Raw genomic sequence first — 19504 nt, 5'->3', positions numbered from 1 at the left:
GGTTTACAGTCATCTGGAGATTTATTGTTGTTGTAGCCTTGTTTTTATTTTCTTTTAAAATATTTATTCTTTTATATTGTTTTCATTTTTAATATTGAAGAAGTTCTGCTATAACATTTCCAGGTTAAATCTCTAATTTTTCTGACTATTGCTTGCCTATGAGTTAGAAATACTGTGATATTAAATACTTGCCTGACCACGCGGTGGCGCAGTGGATAGAGCGTCAGACTGGGATGTGGAGGACCCAGGTTCGAGACCCCAAGGTCACCAACTTGAGCGTGGGCTCATCTGGTTTGAACAAAGCTCACCAGCTTGGACCCAAGGTCACTGGCTTGAGCAAGGGGTTACTCGGTCTGCTGAAGGCCCATGGCCAAGGCAGGTATGAAAAAGCAATCAATGAACAACTAAGGTGTTGCAATGAAAAACTGATGATTGATGCTTCTCATCTCTCTGTTCCTGTCTGTCTGTCCCTATCTATCCCTCTCTCTCTGACTTTCTCTGTAAAAAAAAACCCCAAAAAACATCTTCTTTTGGTAATGTCAACACATACTAAATTTTAGTGCCCGTATAGGTGCCTTGTCATCTAATTCAGTAACGTGCCTTAAAAGCACATTAGAAGTCCACTTTTCTTGTTCTGAAATGATGGCTATACTCTAGTAATAATAAAACGTTAGAGGTTGGTGACATACACAGCACTGAAAATGCTATTGAATTATTACGTATCACTGTGATTTGTTGGGTGCTGAGCATAAGTATGAAGTGATGAGAATCACATCCTGTCTGTTACAACTATTCAGCCCTCCTGTTATGCCATGAAAGCAGTATGTAGGTGTAGACAGTATGTAAACAAATAAGCATAGTATATTCCAATAAAATTTTATTTGCAGACACTGAAAGTCAAATATCAAATAATTTTCACATCACTAAATGTTATTCTTTTGATTCTTAATCAACCATTTAAAAATATGAGAACCATTCTTAAGCCACTTGCCAAAACAGGTGGTAGGCCAGATTTGGCTGTCAGATGTGTTTTGCATATTCCTGATCTAAATAATCTCATTTTTATTACTTTGTGTGTGTGTGTGTGACAGAGACAGATATAGAGAGAGGGACAAACAGGGACAGACAGGCAGGAAGGAGAGAGATGAGAAGCATCAATTCTTCGTTGCGGCACCTTGGTTGTTCATTGATTGCTTTCTCATATGTGCCTTGACCTGGGGGCTACAGTAGAGGGAATGACCTCTTGCCTCAAGCCAGTGACCTTGGGGTCATGTCTATGATCCCATGCACAAGTCAGCAACCCCTCATTCAAGTTAGATGAGCCTCTGTTCAAGCCAGAGACCTCGGGGTTTCGAACCTGGGTCCTCTGCGTCCTAGCCCGACACTCTATCCACTGTGCAACCTCCTGGTCAGGCTCATTTCATTTTTTTATTTTTTTTTCCCCTTTGTTTTTCTTGAAGCTGGAAACGGGGAGAGACAGACAGACTCCAGCATGCGCCCAACCGGGATTCACCTGGCACGCCCACCAGATGCTCTGCCCCTCCGGGGCGTCGCTCTGTCGCAACCAGAGCCACTCTAGCGCCTGGGGCAGAGGCCAAGGAGCCATCCCCAGCGCCCGGGCCATCTTTGCTCCAATGGAGCCTTGGCTGCGGGAGGGGAAGAGAGAGACAGAGAGGAAGGGGGGGAGTGGAGAAGCAAATGGGCGCTTCTCCTGTGTGCCCTGGCCGGGAATCGAACCCGGGTCCCCCGCACGCCAGGCCAACGCTCTACCGCTGAGCCAACCGGCCAGGGCCTCATTTTATTATTTTTATAGTGACAGTACAAAAGTACTATATTCAACTTAGCTACAGTCTTCAGCTAAGGATAACTGCAAGGTGGTGTGAGTGCCTTCCTACTTAGCACACAATTATCCTACCGTCAAAACTATTTCCCCAAGAGATAGACATATTTAAACAAATTAGTTTGTAAAATTGTAGGTATATAGTATAATTTGGGTAAAGAAAATGGTTAGTAGACTTATTTAAACTTGAATTTGATAATCCTCAATTTATAAGACAGCTTCGGTAAAATACAACAGTATTTAACTAAAGTATGAAGTGATGAGAATCACATCCTGACTGTGTTACAATTCAGCCCTCCTGTTATGCTATGAAAGCAGTACAACTAAATGCTAAAATAACTAAATGCTAAAGTTTTATGAATCATACAAATTATATTTCGCTATATAACAATCCAGTGGGGAGAGAGAGAAAACATTTACAATTAAGTTATTTAAACAGTTATTGTTTTTTCTTCTGAAAGGGCTTCATCTGTCCTTTGGCGTTTAAGGGGTGGAGGATCTTCATGATTCTCTGTAACAGCAAATCCAGAAAATTTTATGAGATACTTAACATTTGAAAATACTTTTAAAAAGCATAATATAGGTATTTCAATTTTAAATATTTTTAATCTATTTATCTTACGCATGAAATAGTAACAGTCCTGTGGATTATTACTTTAATGAAATAAAAGTAATCTAGTCTTCTACTAGACTGAACAGTGTGACATACTAAAATTTGTTAAATTGAGAAAAGCTAGTCACAAATGGCAAGGAGTCTTGAACTGAAATATCTAAATTAGAATCAGTTCAACCTAGTCCAATCTTAATAAGTAATATAAAAAGACAGTCTAAGAAAGTTATCTGAGAGGTATTCTAGTTTGCTCACCTAGATCTAGGGTCTGGTTCTTGTAGAGTACAGCAGCGGGAATCCGAAGGGTGATGCACAACATCTCCTTGTTAGGGGCCACATTTCTTACCAGGTGGATTGAACTGCATGCATCCAAGGAAATGCCCAACACAGCTTCAGCTTGTTGCTGAACGTCCTTGGCAGGATTAGCATCTTTGGAAAAGCTGTAACAGTGTACCAAGGGAAGGAGCTCACTGCTGCATGGCTGTCCATCTAAAAGTGCTTTGAAAGCACCAAGAAACTCGATAGCCTTCGCTGGCAAGTTCATGACAATGTGCACAGAGTGTTTTCTTTCTTTTGACAGTGGTCCCAGCTGCTGCATTAACTCTTCTCTGACTGGTCCTTTCAGGAAGTCTTTCCCATCTAAGTTAAAAACCTTTACCTTTTTGTCCACTTTATTCAATTTACAGTTGTGCAGTAGCCACTTATAGGATTCAGGATTGAGATCATTGGCAAATACAGTGCAGTTTTTCTTTGCTACTGGAATGGCAAAGGGCCCAACCCCAGCAAAAACATCAAATAGGACATCTCCAGGTTTGAGAAGTTCTGTGATACGGCTGTGTTCTGTAGAGAGACGAGGATTCCAGTAGACTTTTGAAAAATCAAATTCATAGGTGTAGTTGTTTTCTCGAACCTGAAAAGGTATTGAGCTTTTGGTTAATGTGCTTACTTTTAAATTCCAGTTACTGATATGTTCTGATGCATTCACACACATATACATATTTCAATTTACTACTATTAAGAGCAAATAACAGTGCATTTAAAGGCATTTTAATTAGAATTCTGGTGTTTATACTATACTTGAGGCCAGTTAATAGCTTACAGTAAACTTTTTCATGAGAAGTCATCTCTTCAAAGTCAGATGGCTCCCCTATCTCATCCATCCTCAAGGGTCATAAAGTGGTTCCCAAATCACATGAGGAATTTTTCAGGTAGGCCAACTGACTGGCTAACCTGACAAGGAGGGAACACACCTCTATTTTGAGACAACACACTACCTGTATCATTATGGTGGATAGCTAAGTTGCAGACAGCACATCCATAGAGCAAACAAGCTTCCCTCCTTATTTAATAGTTTACAGTGTGTAAGAGGGAAGCCAATAGATGTGTCAAGTGTCATTTAATTTTCAGGTATTTTGCTATGTCTTTAGATACTTAATTTGACTTTGCATGTTTCATGTTTAGACCAGCATATAAGACAAATTATTCAATTTTCTCCTTTCCCAATTTTAATTCATATGGAATCAAAGGCCATAAAGTTCTATAAATCTGAAAGAGATATATCTTCTACATTCTGCTTTCATGGATTTTAATTACAAATTTGTACATATTTTTTCCCTCTCTACCACATCAGATGCTCTGGCTATATTATTAAGGTTCCAGAGTTGGAAATGTTTTCTCATGATTCTGCCAACTAAAAGTCTTTCTGGGTATATAACCTGGAAGGTTAAATATGTCTTGTGAATGCTTTTCCTCAAATCTCCTTTCTACTCCCCCTTTTAAGGTCCCTAATGCGAGGCACAGATGTAGTTTGAAAATTGGATTCTAAATAGCCTCTGGTTTTGTTCATGCTGTCTTCGACACTACTGACTCCCTTAAGCAGTCAGGATTGATTTTAGCCAAATGCACTTTCAGTAGTTTTTTTACTCACAATATACACACATAGTACTTAAATGTTGAATGAACCCAAGTTAAAACTTAAATGGACAAGGATGTGTTGGTTACCAGGGAGAGGGGAAGGGAGGACAGGGAGGGGGGGGGGGGGGGACAGGCACAAAGAAAACCAGATAGAAGGTGATGGAAGATAATTTGACTTTGGGTGATGGGTATGCAACATAATCAAATGTCAAAATGACCTGGAGATGTTTTCTCTGAATCTATGTACCCTAATTAATCAATGTCACCCCGTTAAAATTAATTGTCTAAATAAAAAAAATGGAAAAAGAAACATTAAAAAAAATGTGACTCTTTTGGAGCATAGAAATTATACTGACTTTTAACATTTATTTTATGGTAAAAATATTAGGTATAAAATATGTCCTAAAAACAAACTTTATGACTTAGGACATCAATCAGAAGGCCTTTATAAAATTAATGTAGTTTCTCAGAACTCTTAGATCTTCTCCTGAGAAGGATGATGTTACTGGTTACCCTAAGAGATGGTACCAAGTGAAGAGCATGCAGTGTTCAGTCAGCATGTGACTGAGGGTATGCCAATGTCAGCTGAAATAAGCAACATTATTACCAAAGGATTCACATTCAATTTTTTTTTTGCCATAACAGACATCATACAGTATTCCCAAGTAGTAGGCAGTAGAGTTTTGGTATACAGGGGAGACCATGCATGGACTCCAGAGTCAGAGGCCTGGCTCCAAACACCTTGCTCATTCCTTCCTTGTCACTTTAGCTGCATAGAGAGATTAATAACAACCACCATTATCTTGTGGGCTTCTTAGAATTTGTTACATATGAAGCATTTGGCTCAGGGCTTAATAGTAAGTGTATATTTTAACATCCTGATACTATAAAATTATAGAGAAATAATATTATACTTAATATTCACCAAAGTCTAGTAGCCTAGAATCTTAAAAAATAATTAATTTGCATAAGCCCCATCCTGAGTTTTATAAAGTCCTGTTTAAAAGATATTCTAGCCTGACCAGGCGGTGGTACAGTGAATAGAGCGTCAGACTGGGATAAGGAAGACCCAGGTTCAAGACCCCAAGGTCACCAGCTTGAGCGCAGGCCCATTTGGTTTGAGCAAAGCTTACCAGCTTGGACCCAAGGTTGCTGGCTCGAGCAAAGGGTTACTCGGTCTGCTGAAGGCCCACGGACAAGGCACATATGAGAAAGCAATCAATGAACAACTAAGGTGTCACAACAAAAAACTGATAATTGATGCTTCTCATCTCTCTCTGTTCCTGTCTGTCCCTATCTGTCCCTCTCTGTTTCTGTAAAAAAAAAAAAAAAAAAAAAAAAAAAAATATATATATATATATATATATATATATATATATATGTCTAACATTTTAAGAGCGGCCTTTGTTATTAATATTTTTGTCAAGTTATAGAAAGAGTTTAGCCTATTTCCCAGTTTGAGTACAAAATTTCACGTTAACATATCATAATCTATGACTTCTGGTTTAAAAAAGTTTACTACATCCAGCACTCCAGAGGATTTTTGGGGGTGGAGGATTAGAAAGTATTTTATATCAGAACCTGTTCTTACATATTTTATTTTTTATTTGAAATAGATTTATTTTTCTTATAAAATATGTGCTCAGTAGAAAAGTATGAGGATGATAACAGAGATTACCAACTACATCAACTAAAAATATGCCCACTGTTAAACATTCCTATGTATGTGCATATTTACATAGATAATTTAGTTAAAATGGAACTATGTTATATACTTGCTTTTTTGTTGCTTCATCTGTCAAAAGGCAGTTTAGTTTAATAAATATGGAGCTAAATAACCTTAAAATGATAGAATCTTCTATTGTATTGTTAACCCAGAATTTAATCAATTCTTTACTGATGAACATTTATGTTATTTCCATTTGTCTATTTCTTTTGTAATATAAAAAGAATGATGAAGAATTTAGTACATACAGCAGTACAATTTTGTTTAATTATATCCTTGGGATAGTTTTCTATAAATGGAAAACTAGGTCAAAGCACATACCTATTCAAAATTGCAATATATTACACACACTTTTCCTGAATGTATCACATTTGCATTCCCATCAGTAGTATATGTATAAATATAAATGTTCATATTCTCATATAATACTGGGTATTAAAAATATTTTAATCTTTGTCACCTACTCTGATTCTAAATATGAATCTTGATATACACCATACTAGGAGACAGTGAAATACTCCATACCTTGGTCATCATGTTTTCCTCGCCAGATAGCACTTCCATTTGGAAATTTCGATATGTATTATCAATATTGTTGATTTTATTTACTGCTGAGGTGATTCCTGGATTTTTGTCAATCATAACCTGGCCTAAAGGAAAAAATAATAATTCATAACAAATACTGCCTATTTGCAAAAGAAAAACTAAAACTGCAAATATGAAATGGAAATGAACTATATTTTCTTTTGGTTTATAGATAAAAACTGCATCTAGTGTGTGTAAAGTGGTATGCAATTCTAAAAACTCAACAGATTACTAAAAAAATAAAAATAACAGAATACTAAAATCAACATCTGACAACCTCCAATACAAACACACAAAAAATGTATGGGTACATTTTTTTTTTTTGTATTGTATTTTTCTGAAGCTGGAAACGGGGAGAGACAGTCAGACAGACTCCCGCATGCGCCCGACCGGGATCCACCCGGCACGCCCACCAGGGGCGATGCTCTGCCCCTCCGGGGCGTCGCTCTGCCCCGACCAGAGCCACTCTAGCGCCTGGGGCAGAGGCCAAGGAGCCATCCCCAGCACCTGGGCCATCTTTGCTCCAATGGAGCCTTGGCTGCGGGAGGGGAAGAGAGAGACAGAGAGGAAGGAGGGGGTGGGGGTGGAGAAGCAAATGGGCGCTTCTCCAGTGTGCCCTGGCCGGGAATCGAACCCGGGTCCCCCACACGCCAGGCCAAAGCTCTACCGCTGAGCCAACCGGCCAGGGCCAATGGGTACATTTTTAAGGAAACAGTTTTGAGGGGTTAGGGTCTACTTAACTATTTTTCCATGTTTTTTACTGAATCTCTAATGTGCCAATACTACAATAAGCAAATAGGTGGACCATAGGAAATCGGTAATGAATAAAAAGAAGCAATGGAAAGGTCGTGGCAACAGAGGGTCTCAAAAAACACCTGCCCTGTAGCCATTGGTCTCAAATCAAATGTTTGTTTTACTGTATACTTGAAATGCATGCCTCTACTTTTGAAATATATACCAACAAAATAATGAAAATAAAGGAAATAGATTCTTTAGTCTTATCTAAATAAAATTTTTATTCAGTTAAGTAGTTCTTTTTGTCAAATATTTGCCACTGCAGAAGAAGCTACAAAGATAATAAAATACATCAGAAATGGTATTGATGCCCCTTAGTCTACTTTTATTGTCAACAGTTAAAAGATTTTAGGAATCTGGCGACTTCTCTGGCCCCTGTCCCTAGACCAGAGAACCTCGTCGGGTGGGATGCGCTGTACTAAATAAAGTTTTCACTGTTCCACACTTCGTGGCTACACCCTTCCTTCTTCCTCGGCCAGGAAAAATACCTTACATTTGGTGCCGAAACTCAAGAGAAGCTGAAGCTCGCTGGGGCCACTCCTCTCCCCTTCCCTTCTGAGGAAGAACTAGGATCTCCGACCTTCCACCCACTTTGGCACATGGTGCGGTAAGTCCCCTGCCTCCAGCCTCCCCTCAGTTCTTTCCACTGAGACTCCCTGTTGCAGCTGCATCAGGGACCTCTTTTCTGTTCCAAGTGCGTGTGTGCTCATGGAGACATCCCAGTCACTCCCACTTTACCTAACTGTCCGGTGGCCAGAGATTGAGTTACAGGACGCCAATTCTCATCTCTGATCACTCTGAGAACTGAGGGTGGCCATAGAGGCACAGGAATCTAAACCTGATCCAAAAACACTCCTCGAGCGCCTTATCTGAAATCTCTCCCTCCCTAAAGAAGAAGAAACTGTTCTTCTCCACTGTGGCCAGGCCACAGAACCCACTGGATAATCGAACCAGGTGGCCCCCTGAAGGGACTTTTGATTTTAACATCCTCACCAATTTATCGCCAAAAGAACTGGGAACTGGTTGGAGATCCCTCACACTCAGGGCTTCTAGTATTTGTGCTCCCGTCCTAATCTCTGTGCCGCCTGCTCCCTGGTGCAGGCCCTTTTTGGCCAGAGAAAAAAAAGAAGAAGAAGAAAAAAAAAGATTTTAGGAATCTACATGCTATCTCATTGCATCAGAAAAAATATCTTGATTTGCAAGTTAGTAAAAAGGACTCAATAATACAAATATGCTGAAATACAACCAGAATTTGTCCTATTTCTCTCTGATAATTATTAGAGATTCTCTGATAATCTCTCAGATACTTGATTTTGGAAATGATAATATCAATAAACTCTAGTCAATCATTATTCTTATCCTGTTCTGCTTCAGGTATCAGAACTCAATTTTTAAGGTACAGAAATTAGTTTTAAAATGAAGAATCAAAAATTTTTTAAACCCTATTCTAGAGGTCTGCGGTAAAAGTTTAAAAAATACCACTGTATGAAACTGTTTCAGTTTTCATCTATGAGTGCCCCTTTATGAATGAGAATTTATAAAATAGGGTTTACAGAAGTAATGTTTGATTTAGGATAAGCAATGAATGACTCATAAGAAAGCCTAGACTTGACGTTTTTGCACCCAGTCATAATTATAAGGATCTGCTTAAGTATTTATTATGTTATCACTATGCATCATCAGCCCTTTTCATCAATAAAACAAAGGAAGTGCACAATAGCATATTTCTGAAATCCTACCCATATGAAAACATTAAGCATTACATTTTTTTTTCCCCCAGAGACAGAGTCAGAGAGAGGGATAGACAGGGACAGGCAGACGGGAACGGAGAGAGATGAGGAAGCATCAATCATCAGTTTTTTGTTGCGACACCTTAGTTCACTGATTGCTTTCTCATATGTGCCTTGACTACGGGCCTTCAGCAGACCGAGTGACCTTTGCTCGAGCCAGTGACCTTGGGTCCAAGCTGGTGAGCTTCTGCTCAAACCAGATGAACCCCTGCTCAAGCTGGCGACCTTGGTGTCTTGAACCTGGGTTTTCTGCATCCCAGTCCGACTCTCTATCCACTGCGCCACTGCCTGGTCAGGCTAAGCGCTACATTTTAAAGCGAAAAATAATTCCCAGAAGTTTGGAAAATTGCTTGACATTAAAATAATCTGGAGAATGCATGGACATCAAATATTCATAGAAAGATAAGTATAATTTTGATTAGATTTTTACTCCTCTTTTATCCCAACAAATAAAGGATCCAGGCTCACCTGGGGCTATAGAGGTACAACATATATCATACAAGCATCATCTATAAAAGACTAGGAGCACTAAAAAACAAAATATGGTGTTGACATATAGAAAAAGTTCAAATAGTTAAATCCATGAAAGTATAAGTAAACAGTGTCTTGCTCTTTTGACTATAAAACACAAATTCATGAAACCTAGCATCACAGTCCTGAGGCTTAAAGCCTGTGTACAAAAGTGACAAATGGCCCTCAAAAGAGAAAGTAAGGCCCTGGCCGGTTGGCTCAGGCTCAGCGGTAGAGCGTCGGCCTGGAGTGCAGGAGTCCCAGGTTTGATTCCCAGCCAGGGCACACAGGAGAAGCGCCCATCTGCTTCTCCACCCCTCCCCCTCTCCTTCCTCTCTGTCTCTCTCTAACCCCTCCCACAGCCGAGGCTCCATTGGAGCAAAGTTGGCCCCGGGCGCTGAGGATGGCTCCATGGCCTCTGCCTCAGGTGCTAGAATGGCTCTGGTCGCAACAGAGCAATGCCCCAGATGGGCAGAGCATTGCCCCCTGGTGGGCATGCTGGGTGGATCCTGGTCGGGCGCATGTGGGAGTCTGTCTGACTGCCTCCCCATTTCCAGCTTTGGAAAAATGAAAAAAAAAAAGAGTAAATAACTCAAGGTCCAGCTTAAAATTAAAAAGACACGTCATAAGAATGGCAGCATGAGAGATCTCCTTGATCTCTCTCCTTGAAATTTCAACAATTTGAACAGCTATATCTCAGGGAAGGACCCCAGCTGGGCACACAGGCACGTTTGATAGATCTGTGTGTCAAAGCAAGTACAAGTGGGCTAATGGGGGGTGTGTGTGCAAAAAATAGGGATGCAGCTCAGAGCTCGCAGCAGGACTCTGGAGAGGGGAGGAACCTAGCTGTGTTTGGGTTCCCTTCTTCTGGGAGGATACAGAGATTCAGTGGGTGCTCTCCCAACAACTAGAGTGGTGAGTGCAAGAACCTGTGTAGGGGTCACAGCTCTGCAACATTGCCGACTTTCCTGTGGTCTGTCTGTGGTCTGCCGGCTGCTGGTACTCTAGGCAGAGAAACTGGACACACAGAGCCCTGAAATCACTCAGCCCCATCCATCCCAGGACTTGCTTCCCTTTTCCCTTAGTGTTGGGGTGCAAAGCACATCAGCAGCATACCCAAGAAAAGACACCAAAGAACCAATGTTTCCCCATAACAAAAAGGGTACTCTGGTCCCTGGTTGGGGCACAAGGAGAACATGGGGAGGCTGGAGGTCACCATTATGGGGAGGAAGAACAAAGAAGTCGTCTAGATTCCCCCAGCCCACCTCACCCCCAGCACTGCAGATACAGAGGACAGCCAGAATGGGGTGGGGGTCCAGCAGGGATTTCATGGAATTAAACTTGCAACTCAGTGCCACCTACTGGGAAATAATAGAAAGACCTCTTGGAAGTTACTAAAAAAGCCACTCATGCAGATGACTAGAAAAAGAATCACGCTGAATACCACAAATTACTAAGGGAATGACAAGAAATAAAATGAAAAATCTCCAGAAGGCAAAAACACATGGAAACTTGGGACATAACTGACAGATAATTCAAAATAGAAGTTCTGAAAATACTCAAGGACATGCCAGAAAACACAGGTAGGCAATTTAATGCACTCAGAAAACAAATTAATAAATGAAATTTTCCACCAAAGAGATGGAAACCTTAAAAATAACCAAACAAATTCTGGAGATTAAGAATTTAATAAACGAGATCAAGAATGAACTAGCAAGCATAGCCAATAGACCTGAACTGATGGCAGAAAGAATTAGTGATCTGGAAGATAGAAATCTTCAGAGGGAAGAAAAGACTCAAGAATTTAAAAAAATGATAGAGCTCTATGAGAGTTATCTGTCTCCATCAGAAAGAGCAGTGTGATAATATTAGGCGTACCAAAAGAAGAGAAGGGAATGGAGAACCTTCAAATAACAGGTGAGAACTTTCCAAACCCAGGGAAAGAGCTAGATCTTTGAACCCAAGAAGCAAAAAGAACACCTAGTTACCTCTAGCCAAAGAGGCCTTTTCCAAGGCCTGTTGAATTAAAACTATCAAAGGTTAATGACTAAGAAAGAATCTTCAAAGAAGCCAGGGAAATGAAAATAACTTGTAAAGGAAATCCCATTACATTATCATTGGACTTCTTAGCAGAAAACTCTATAAGCCAGAAGAGAGTTGAACCAAATAATTCAAAGCACTGAAAGAAAAGAATTACCAGCCAAGAATAATATATCCAAACATATCCTTTAAATATAAAGAAGAAATAAACATTTCAGATATACAAAAGCTGGGGTAATTTATCACCAGAAAACCCTCAATGCAAGAAACACTCAAGGGAATTATTCTACCAGGACACCGAATAAAATGTCACAAAACTATGTGTAAGATCTTCAACAAACTTACAGCAGAAACGGATAATTTGGACAACAAAAACATAAAAGAGGAGGAGGCAAAGGTCTGAATTAGCAAAGGAGGATGAAGGACAGAAGCATTCATAAGACAAAGGTCTATTGTATACATGAAACTTACTTTCTCAGTAACCTAATGGTAACCAGCCACTAAAAAACCAAAACTGAAATACAAACTTAAAGAGGAAATAGAGAGAAGAAGTATGGAATACCACCAAACAAAAGCAACAGACAGAAACACAAAGAAAAAGAACCAATGGAGTCACAGAGCTACCAAGAAACAAAAGATAAAATGTCTATAGAAAATCCTCATGCATCACAGCAATTACTCTAAATGTAAATGGACTAAACTCACCAGTAAAGAGGCACACAGTAGCAGAATGGATATAAAAAACCAAACTCAACCAAATGCTGCCTTCAGGAGACACATCTAAAGTGCAGGAACAATGTTAGGCTTAAACTGAAAGGATAGAAAATGATTCTCCAAGCAAATAACAACCAAAGAAAGGCAAGTGTAGCCATACTTATATCTCACAAAACTGATTTCGAGAGAACAAAAGTAATGTGACAAAGGACATTTCATAATGATAAAAGGGACACTATGTAGAGAAGGTATTACAGTTCTTAATATATATGCACCAAATCACATAGTACTGAAATATATAAAACTACCCAAAGAACTAAAAGGAGAAACAGGCAAAAACACAATCATAGACATCTTAATACTCTATTGACAGCTCTAGATATGATGTATGATGATTCCAAACAGGAAATCAATAAAGAAATATTGGGCTTCTGACTTGTGGTGGTGCAGTGGGTAAAGCATCGACCTGGAATGCTGAGGTCACCAGTTTGAAACCCTGGATTTGCCTGGTCAGGGCACATACTAGAAGCAACTACTATGAATTGATGTTTCTTGTCCACCCCCCCCCCTTGTCTGACCAGGCGGTGGCACAGTGGATAGAGTGTTGGACTAGAATGCAGAGGACCCAGGTTCAAAACCCTAAGGTCACCAGCTTGAGCATGGGCTCATCTGGCTTGAGCACAGGCTCACTGGCTTAAGTGTGGGGTTGCCAGCTTGAGTGTGGGATCATAGACATGACCCCATGGTCACTGGCTTGAGCCTAAAAGGTAGCTGGCTTGAAGCCCAATCTTGCTGGCCTGAGCCCAAGGTCACTGGCTTGAGCAAGGGGTCACTAGCTCTGCTGGAGCCCCTGACCAAGGCACATATGAGAAAGCAATCAATGAACAACTAAGGAGCTGCAATGAAGAACTGATGCTTCTCATCTCTCTCCCTTCCTGACTGTCCCTATATGTCTCTCTCTCTCTGTCTCTGTCAAACACACACACAAGGAAAAGAATAAATAAAAGAAATATTGGGCTTAAATGACACATTAGACTAAATGGACATAATTGACATTTATAGAACCCTTCATCCCAGAACATCGCATTATACATTCTTCTCCAGTGCATCATTAAGGATAGACTATATGTTGAATCACAAAAATAGCCTCAACAAATTCAAGAAGATTTAAATAATACCAAACACATTCTTGGACCACAATGGTCTGTAATTAGAAATCAACTGGAAAAAGGAAGTAAAGAAACCCACAAAAATGTGGAAATTAAACAACATACTATTAAAAAATGACTGGGTCAAAAAAGAAATAAAAGGCGAGATCAAGGTATTTAGAGATAAATAAGAATGACAACATGATATATCAAAACTTCTCGGATGCAGTAGAAGCAGTAATAAGAGGGAAGTGTATATCAACCAATACAGGCTTATCTCAAGGAACAAGAGAAATCCCAAGTCAACAAGCTAACACTACATCTTAAAGAACTAGAAAAAGAACAAAGGCAACCCAAGGTCAGCTGAAGAAAGGAAATAATAAAAATTAGAACAGAATTGAAGGAAATAGAGATCAAAAAATGAAACAAAAGATCAATACAACAAAGAGCTGGTTCTTAAAAAGATAATAAAATGGACAAACCCCTAGCTAGACTAAGGAAAAAAGAGAAGTGACTCATATACAAAATCAGAAATGAAAGGAGAAGTTACTGGAGACATCACAGATACACAAAGGATCATAGTAGAATACTATTAAAGATGATATGCCACCAAATTCAATAACCTGAAATAGATAACTGTACAATCTTCCTAGACTGAATCAAGAAGAAGTGGAAAACCTAAATGGACTGATAAACAGTAAGGAAATTGAAACAACCATCAAAAACCTCTGAAAAAATAATATTCCAGGACTAGATGGCTTCACTAGTGAATTCTACCAAACATTCAAAGGTACCTATCCTTCTCAAATTCCTCCAAAAAATAGAACAGGCAATACTTCTTAACACAGTTTATGGCACCAACATAACCATGATACTGAAACATAGCAAGGATACTACAAAAAAGAAACTACAGACCAATATCTCTGATGAATACAGATGTAAAAATCCTAAACAAAATACAAGCAAATAGAGTACAGCAATACATAAAAAAGTAATACATCATAATCAAAGTGTTTATTCCAGAGTAACAAGGATTGTTCAACATATGCAAACTGATCAATGTAGTATACCACATCAACAAAACAGGTAACAAAAATCATATGATCAAAACTCTAAATAAAATAGGTATAGAAGGCCTCAACATGATGAAGGCCATATATATGACAAACCATCAGCCAATATCATACTAAATGGCGAATAGCTGAAAGCTTTTCCTCTAAAATCAGGAACAACACAAGGATGCCTATTCTCATCACTCTTATTCAGTGTAGTTCTGGAGTCCTACCCACAGTAATCAGGCAAGAGAAGGAGATAAAAGGCACCCAAACTGGGAAAGAACTACAAGTGTCACTTTTTGCAGGTGACATGATTCTGTATACAGAAAAACCCAGCCTGACCAGGTGGTGGCACAGTGGATAGAGCATCATCAGACTGATACTCAGAAGACCCAGGTTCGAAACCCCGAGGTCGACAGCTTGAGTGCAGGCTCATCTGGTTTGAGCAAGGGGTCACTTGGTCTGCTGTAGTCCCCTGGTCAAGGCACATATGAGAAGCAATCAATGAACAACTAAGGTGCCGCAACAAAGAATTGATGTTTCTCATCTCTCTCCCTTCCTGTCTGTCTGCCCGTATCTGTCCCTCTCTCTCTGTCTCTCTGTCTCTCTCTCTCTCTCTTTCTCTCTCTCTCTCTCTCTCTCTCTCTCACACACACACACACACACACACACACACACACACAAAGAAAAACCTAAAGACTCCAGAAATAAACTACTAGAAACAAACAAATACAGTAAATTTGCAAGATACAAAATTAATATACAAAAGCCTGCTTTCTTACACACCAACAATGAAACCTCAGGAAAAGAAATGAAAAAATGGAGCCAGATGTATCACACTACCTGACTTCAAATTATACTACACATCTACAATAATCAAAACAGCATGGTACTGGCAGAAATAGACACACAGACCCAAGAACAGAATAGGGAGCTCAGAAATAAAACCACATGTATATGGACAAATAATTTTCAACAAAGGAGCCAAAAACACACAATGGAGAAAAGAAAGCCTCTTCAATAAATGGTGCTGGGAAAACTGGAAAGCCACATGCAAAAGAATGCAAACTTGACTACAGTTTGTCCCCTTGTACTAAAATTAACTCAAAATGGATCAAAGACAAATATAAGACCTGAAACAATAAATTACATAGAAGAAAACATAGATACTAAACTTGTGGACTTTGGTCACAGAGAACAATTTATGAATTTGACCCCAAAAGTGAAGGAAGTAAAGGTAAAAATAAACAAATGGGACTATATCAAACTAAAAAGCTTCTGTGCAGCAAAAGAAACTGATAACAAAACAAAAAGCCAATCAAATGGGAGAGGATATTCACAAACAAAATATATAAAGACCTAACAGAACTCAACACCAAACAAACAATCCAATTAAAAAATGGGCAGAGAACCTCAATAGACACCCCTCCCATGAAGATATAGAAACAGTAAATACATATAGGAAAAGATGCTCATCATCACTAGCTAGCAGAGAAATGCAAATCAAAACTACCTTATACCTGTTAGATTGGCTATCATCAACAAGACAGGTAATGACAAGTGTTGGAGAGGTTGTGGAAAAAAAGGAGATCTCACTCACTGCTGGTGGGAATGTAAACTAGTACAGCCACTACAGAAAACAGTATGACAGTTCCTAAAAAAATTAATTTGCTCAGTAGTAGAGCATCAACCCGGTGTGTGGATGTCCTGGGTTTGATTCCTGATCAGAGCACACAGGAGAAGCGCCCATTTGCTTCTCTACCCTTACTCCTCTCACTTCACTTCTCTTTCCTTCCTGCCGCAATGGCTCAATTAGAACAAGTTGGCCCCAGGTGTTGGGGATGGCTCCATGGCTTCTGCTTCAGGTGCTAAGAACAGGCTGGTTGCTGAGCAATGAAGCAACGCCCCAGATCAGCAGAGCATCACCCCCTAGTGGGCTTGCCGGTGGATCCCAGTTGAGGTGCATGTGGGAATCTGTTTCTGCCTCCCCTCCTCTCACTGAATTAAAAAAACAAAAACAGAAAACCAGCATGACCCAGCATTCTGTCTACTGGGTAGCTACCCAAAAATCTCATACATTTGTTCACAGAAACACATGCACTCCCATGTTGATCACAGCAGTATTCACGGTGGCCAAGATGAGGAAACCCAGTGTTCCTGGATAGAGGATTGGGTAAAGATGTGGTACATATATACAATGGAATCCTACTCCACCGTAAGAAAAGATGAAATACTGCCATCTGCAACAACATGGATGGACCTTGAGAATATTATGCTAAGCGAAATAGCCAGAAAAAGCTAAGAACTATATGGTTTCCCTCATGTGGGATATAAAAATGAGACTCATTGACAATAATGCGGTGGTTACCAGAGGGAGGAGTGTTAGGAGGTAAAGGATTAATTATATGTTGATGGAAGATGGTTTGACTGGATGATGGGCACACAATGCAATATACAGATCATGTACATTTGAAACCTATATGATCCTATCAACCAATTTCACCTCGTTAATTTAATAAAAATAAATAAATCTTAAAAAAGTTAAAAAGATAACATATCCTGCCTCTGCAATTTAGCTTTTAAAAAATAATTTAAAAAACTAAAATTAGAACTTTGTAATTGCTTTCTAGTACAGGAATACTATAATTACTAAGACACACCTACCAATTAAATGCTTGAAAGGTAGTTGATGATCTCGAAGGTTCAAGTGGGCAATATGTCCAACTCTGCTAAACCCTGAAGTCACATCTTGACCTTCAGGAAGCACAGCTCTCAAGATTTCTTCTGACTTAAAGTTTTCATAAGTTAGTTCCAAATTATATTTGGAAATCTGTGGACTGACATTAAGCTGCTCTAAAATACTGAGTTCTGCTTTTTCAAAGGAATCATCAGTAATCATTTTATAGGGATCCAACATAATTAGTCTACTTTCTTCATCTTCTGGATCTTCAATCACCCGTTTTATGCCCGGGCGCTGCAGTGCTGCCCTTTTAAGGGATCGCATCAATTTATCGACAATTTCTTTCTTCACTTTAAGCACCGGGATGGTGACTGTCTTTTTAAAAGCTGTTCTGTCAAGTTTTGTCATTCCTCTAACATCAGAGGGTGGTGAAAACAATTCTGAGTCTCTTTGACTTGTTTCTATTTCAGTCATGGTTGAGACTCTTTTTCTTTGATCCAGCAAAAAAATACCAGGTACTCTGTGAAGTATCAGTGATGTCCAAGCTAGTGGGATCAATGATTCTGGTTCAGTTATTCTACCGTTTTCCACTTTGAGACATCTTCTTAAGAATCCAAATGGCCTCCGTAAAATCCTAAAAAAAAGTATTCATTTTCATAAAGCTGCAGACCAATTTACATGTTCACAATAGGTTTTGAGAATAAAAATATAAATTGTATTGTTTTACATAACCTGCTAAATGCTGTAATTATAAAACTTTTTACTGGTGTAGGAGAAGTATGTCATTTTTTCCAGGGCAGAATGGCTTTTTAAATTTTATTTCTTTTAAAGATTTTATTTATTGATTTTACAGAGAAGTGAGAGAAAGGCAGTGGGGAGGGAGGAGCGGTAAATATCAAATCGCAGCTGCTTCCCGTATATGCCTTGACTGGGCAAGCCCAGGGTATCCAACTGGCGACCTCATCATTCCAGGTCTACACCTTATCCGCTCCTCCACCATAGGTCAGGCCAGAACGACTTTTATTAGTGGTAAATAATAAATGTGCACCTTCAACACACCTGCTGCTAGGATGAGGGATTAGTGATATATCATATAAGCTTCCCTTTAACCTCTCCACCTAGAATTTGTTACAGATTTCATTTGGAATTGGAAAGCTGACATTTCAGTTAAGGGAGTACATCTAAATGAAATGGCCATATTTATGGCTTTCCTAATGGCAATATTTCCTAAGCTATTCTTGTGGGTTCTTACAGTGTCAGATGCTAAGCTAAATGCTTTCTTTACACACATCCAAATTGGGCGGTGTGTGGTATTGCATCTTCATTTTGTAAATGAATAAACTAAAGCTCATAAGTAAATTAACTCACCCAGTCTTCTTGCTGGTACGTGGCTGAGCAAGGATTAAAATCGAGCTCTGACCGACTTCAGTGCCTTTGTTATTAATATATTGCTGTACCTTCGATGTTTTATTGCCACAAGCCTATAACTAGTTTCAGGATTTTCAAGACGGGGACCTTGCTCAGTGTTATATATACATACCATTAACAGTATCAGTTATTCACTTTGCCTTCTAGAATACCAAAGAAGTAATTGTAAGAGGAAAAGAGTACTGCCCTCAACACTGTAGGGCAAATATCAAACTCCACAGCCAAGGTTCAAATTGAGTCTAGCAGTTAACCAGCTGTGTGATCTTGGGTAAATTAATGAGTCTCGGCTTCCTCCGTGTAAAACGTAGCTAATGGATCCATCAGAAAGCTTTTGAAAAGACTAAATATTCCGCACTACCCAGCACTCGGACCTAGGCTCAGCACCCGGGCTGCTGATGGATGACCTCGTGACGTTTCCGCGGCCAGGCAGCGCGAGGCGGAGAGCAGCCCGGGGCAGACAGTACCGCCATCGGACCCTCAGCCCCTTCAAACTAAAAACGGCACCGCGGCCGCCACCTCACCAAGGTCACCATTCTAATTCGTCGCGTCGATCTGCACCTTGCTCCGGGATCAGATCTCTCACCTCATGCTTCATGCAGCCTCGGAAATGAGTCGCTGGTGGGTGGGCTGGTCCTCGATGACATCATCACCGTTCGCCGCCAAGGAGCG

The 19504-nt window shown here is 39.7% G+C and overlaps 1 protein-coding gene across 5 annotated transcripts; it reads right to left on the bottom strand.

The window, feature by feature from the left end:
- Positions 1-868: 868 nt before the first annotated feature.
- Positions 869-19494, bottom strand: TRMT5 (tRNA methyltransferase 5). Of its 5 annotated transcripts, XR_010752019.1 has the most exons (6): positions 19366-19442; positions 17392-18041; positions 6616-6740; positions 2706-3360; positions 1783-2351; positions 869-1405 (listed from the first exon to the last, which is right to left on the bottom strand). XR_010752019.1 is itself a non-coding variant. In XM_066388448.1 (5 exons), the coding sequence occupies exons 1-5, from the start codon at positions 19421-19423 to the stop codon at positions 2272-2274; spliced, it is 1515 nt and encodes a 504-aa protein (XP_066244545.1). In that variant the 5' UTR covers positions 19424-19494; the 3' UTR covers positions 869-2271. The 5 variants fall into 5 exon arrangements, 4 of the variants coding, with proteins under 4 accessions (XP_066244545.1, XP_066244546.1, XP_066244543.1 ...); XM_066388448.1 differs by having other exon boundaries at positions 869-2351; positions 19419-19494; XM_066388449.1 differs by having other exon boundaries at positions 869-2351; positions 19357-19453.
- Positions 19495-19504: the final 10 nt, after the last annotated feature.

This window comes from Saccopteryx leptura, chromosome 6 (genome assembly GCF_036850995.1).
Source record: "Saccopteryx leptura isolate mSacLep1 chromosome 6, mSacLep1_pri_phased_curated, whole genome shotgun sequence".
In the NCBI taxonomy this organism is placed as follows: domain Eukaryota; kingdom Metazoa; phylum Chordata; class Mammalia; order Chiroptera; family Emballonuridae; genus Saccopteryx; species Saccopteryx leptura.
This window is presented reverse-complemented; position numbering and strand designations above follow the sequence as displayed.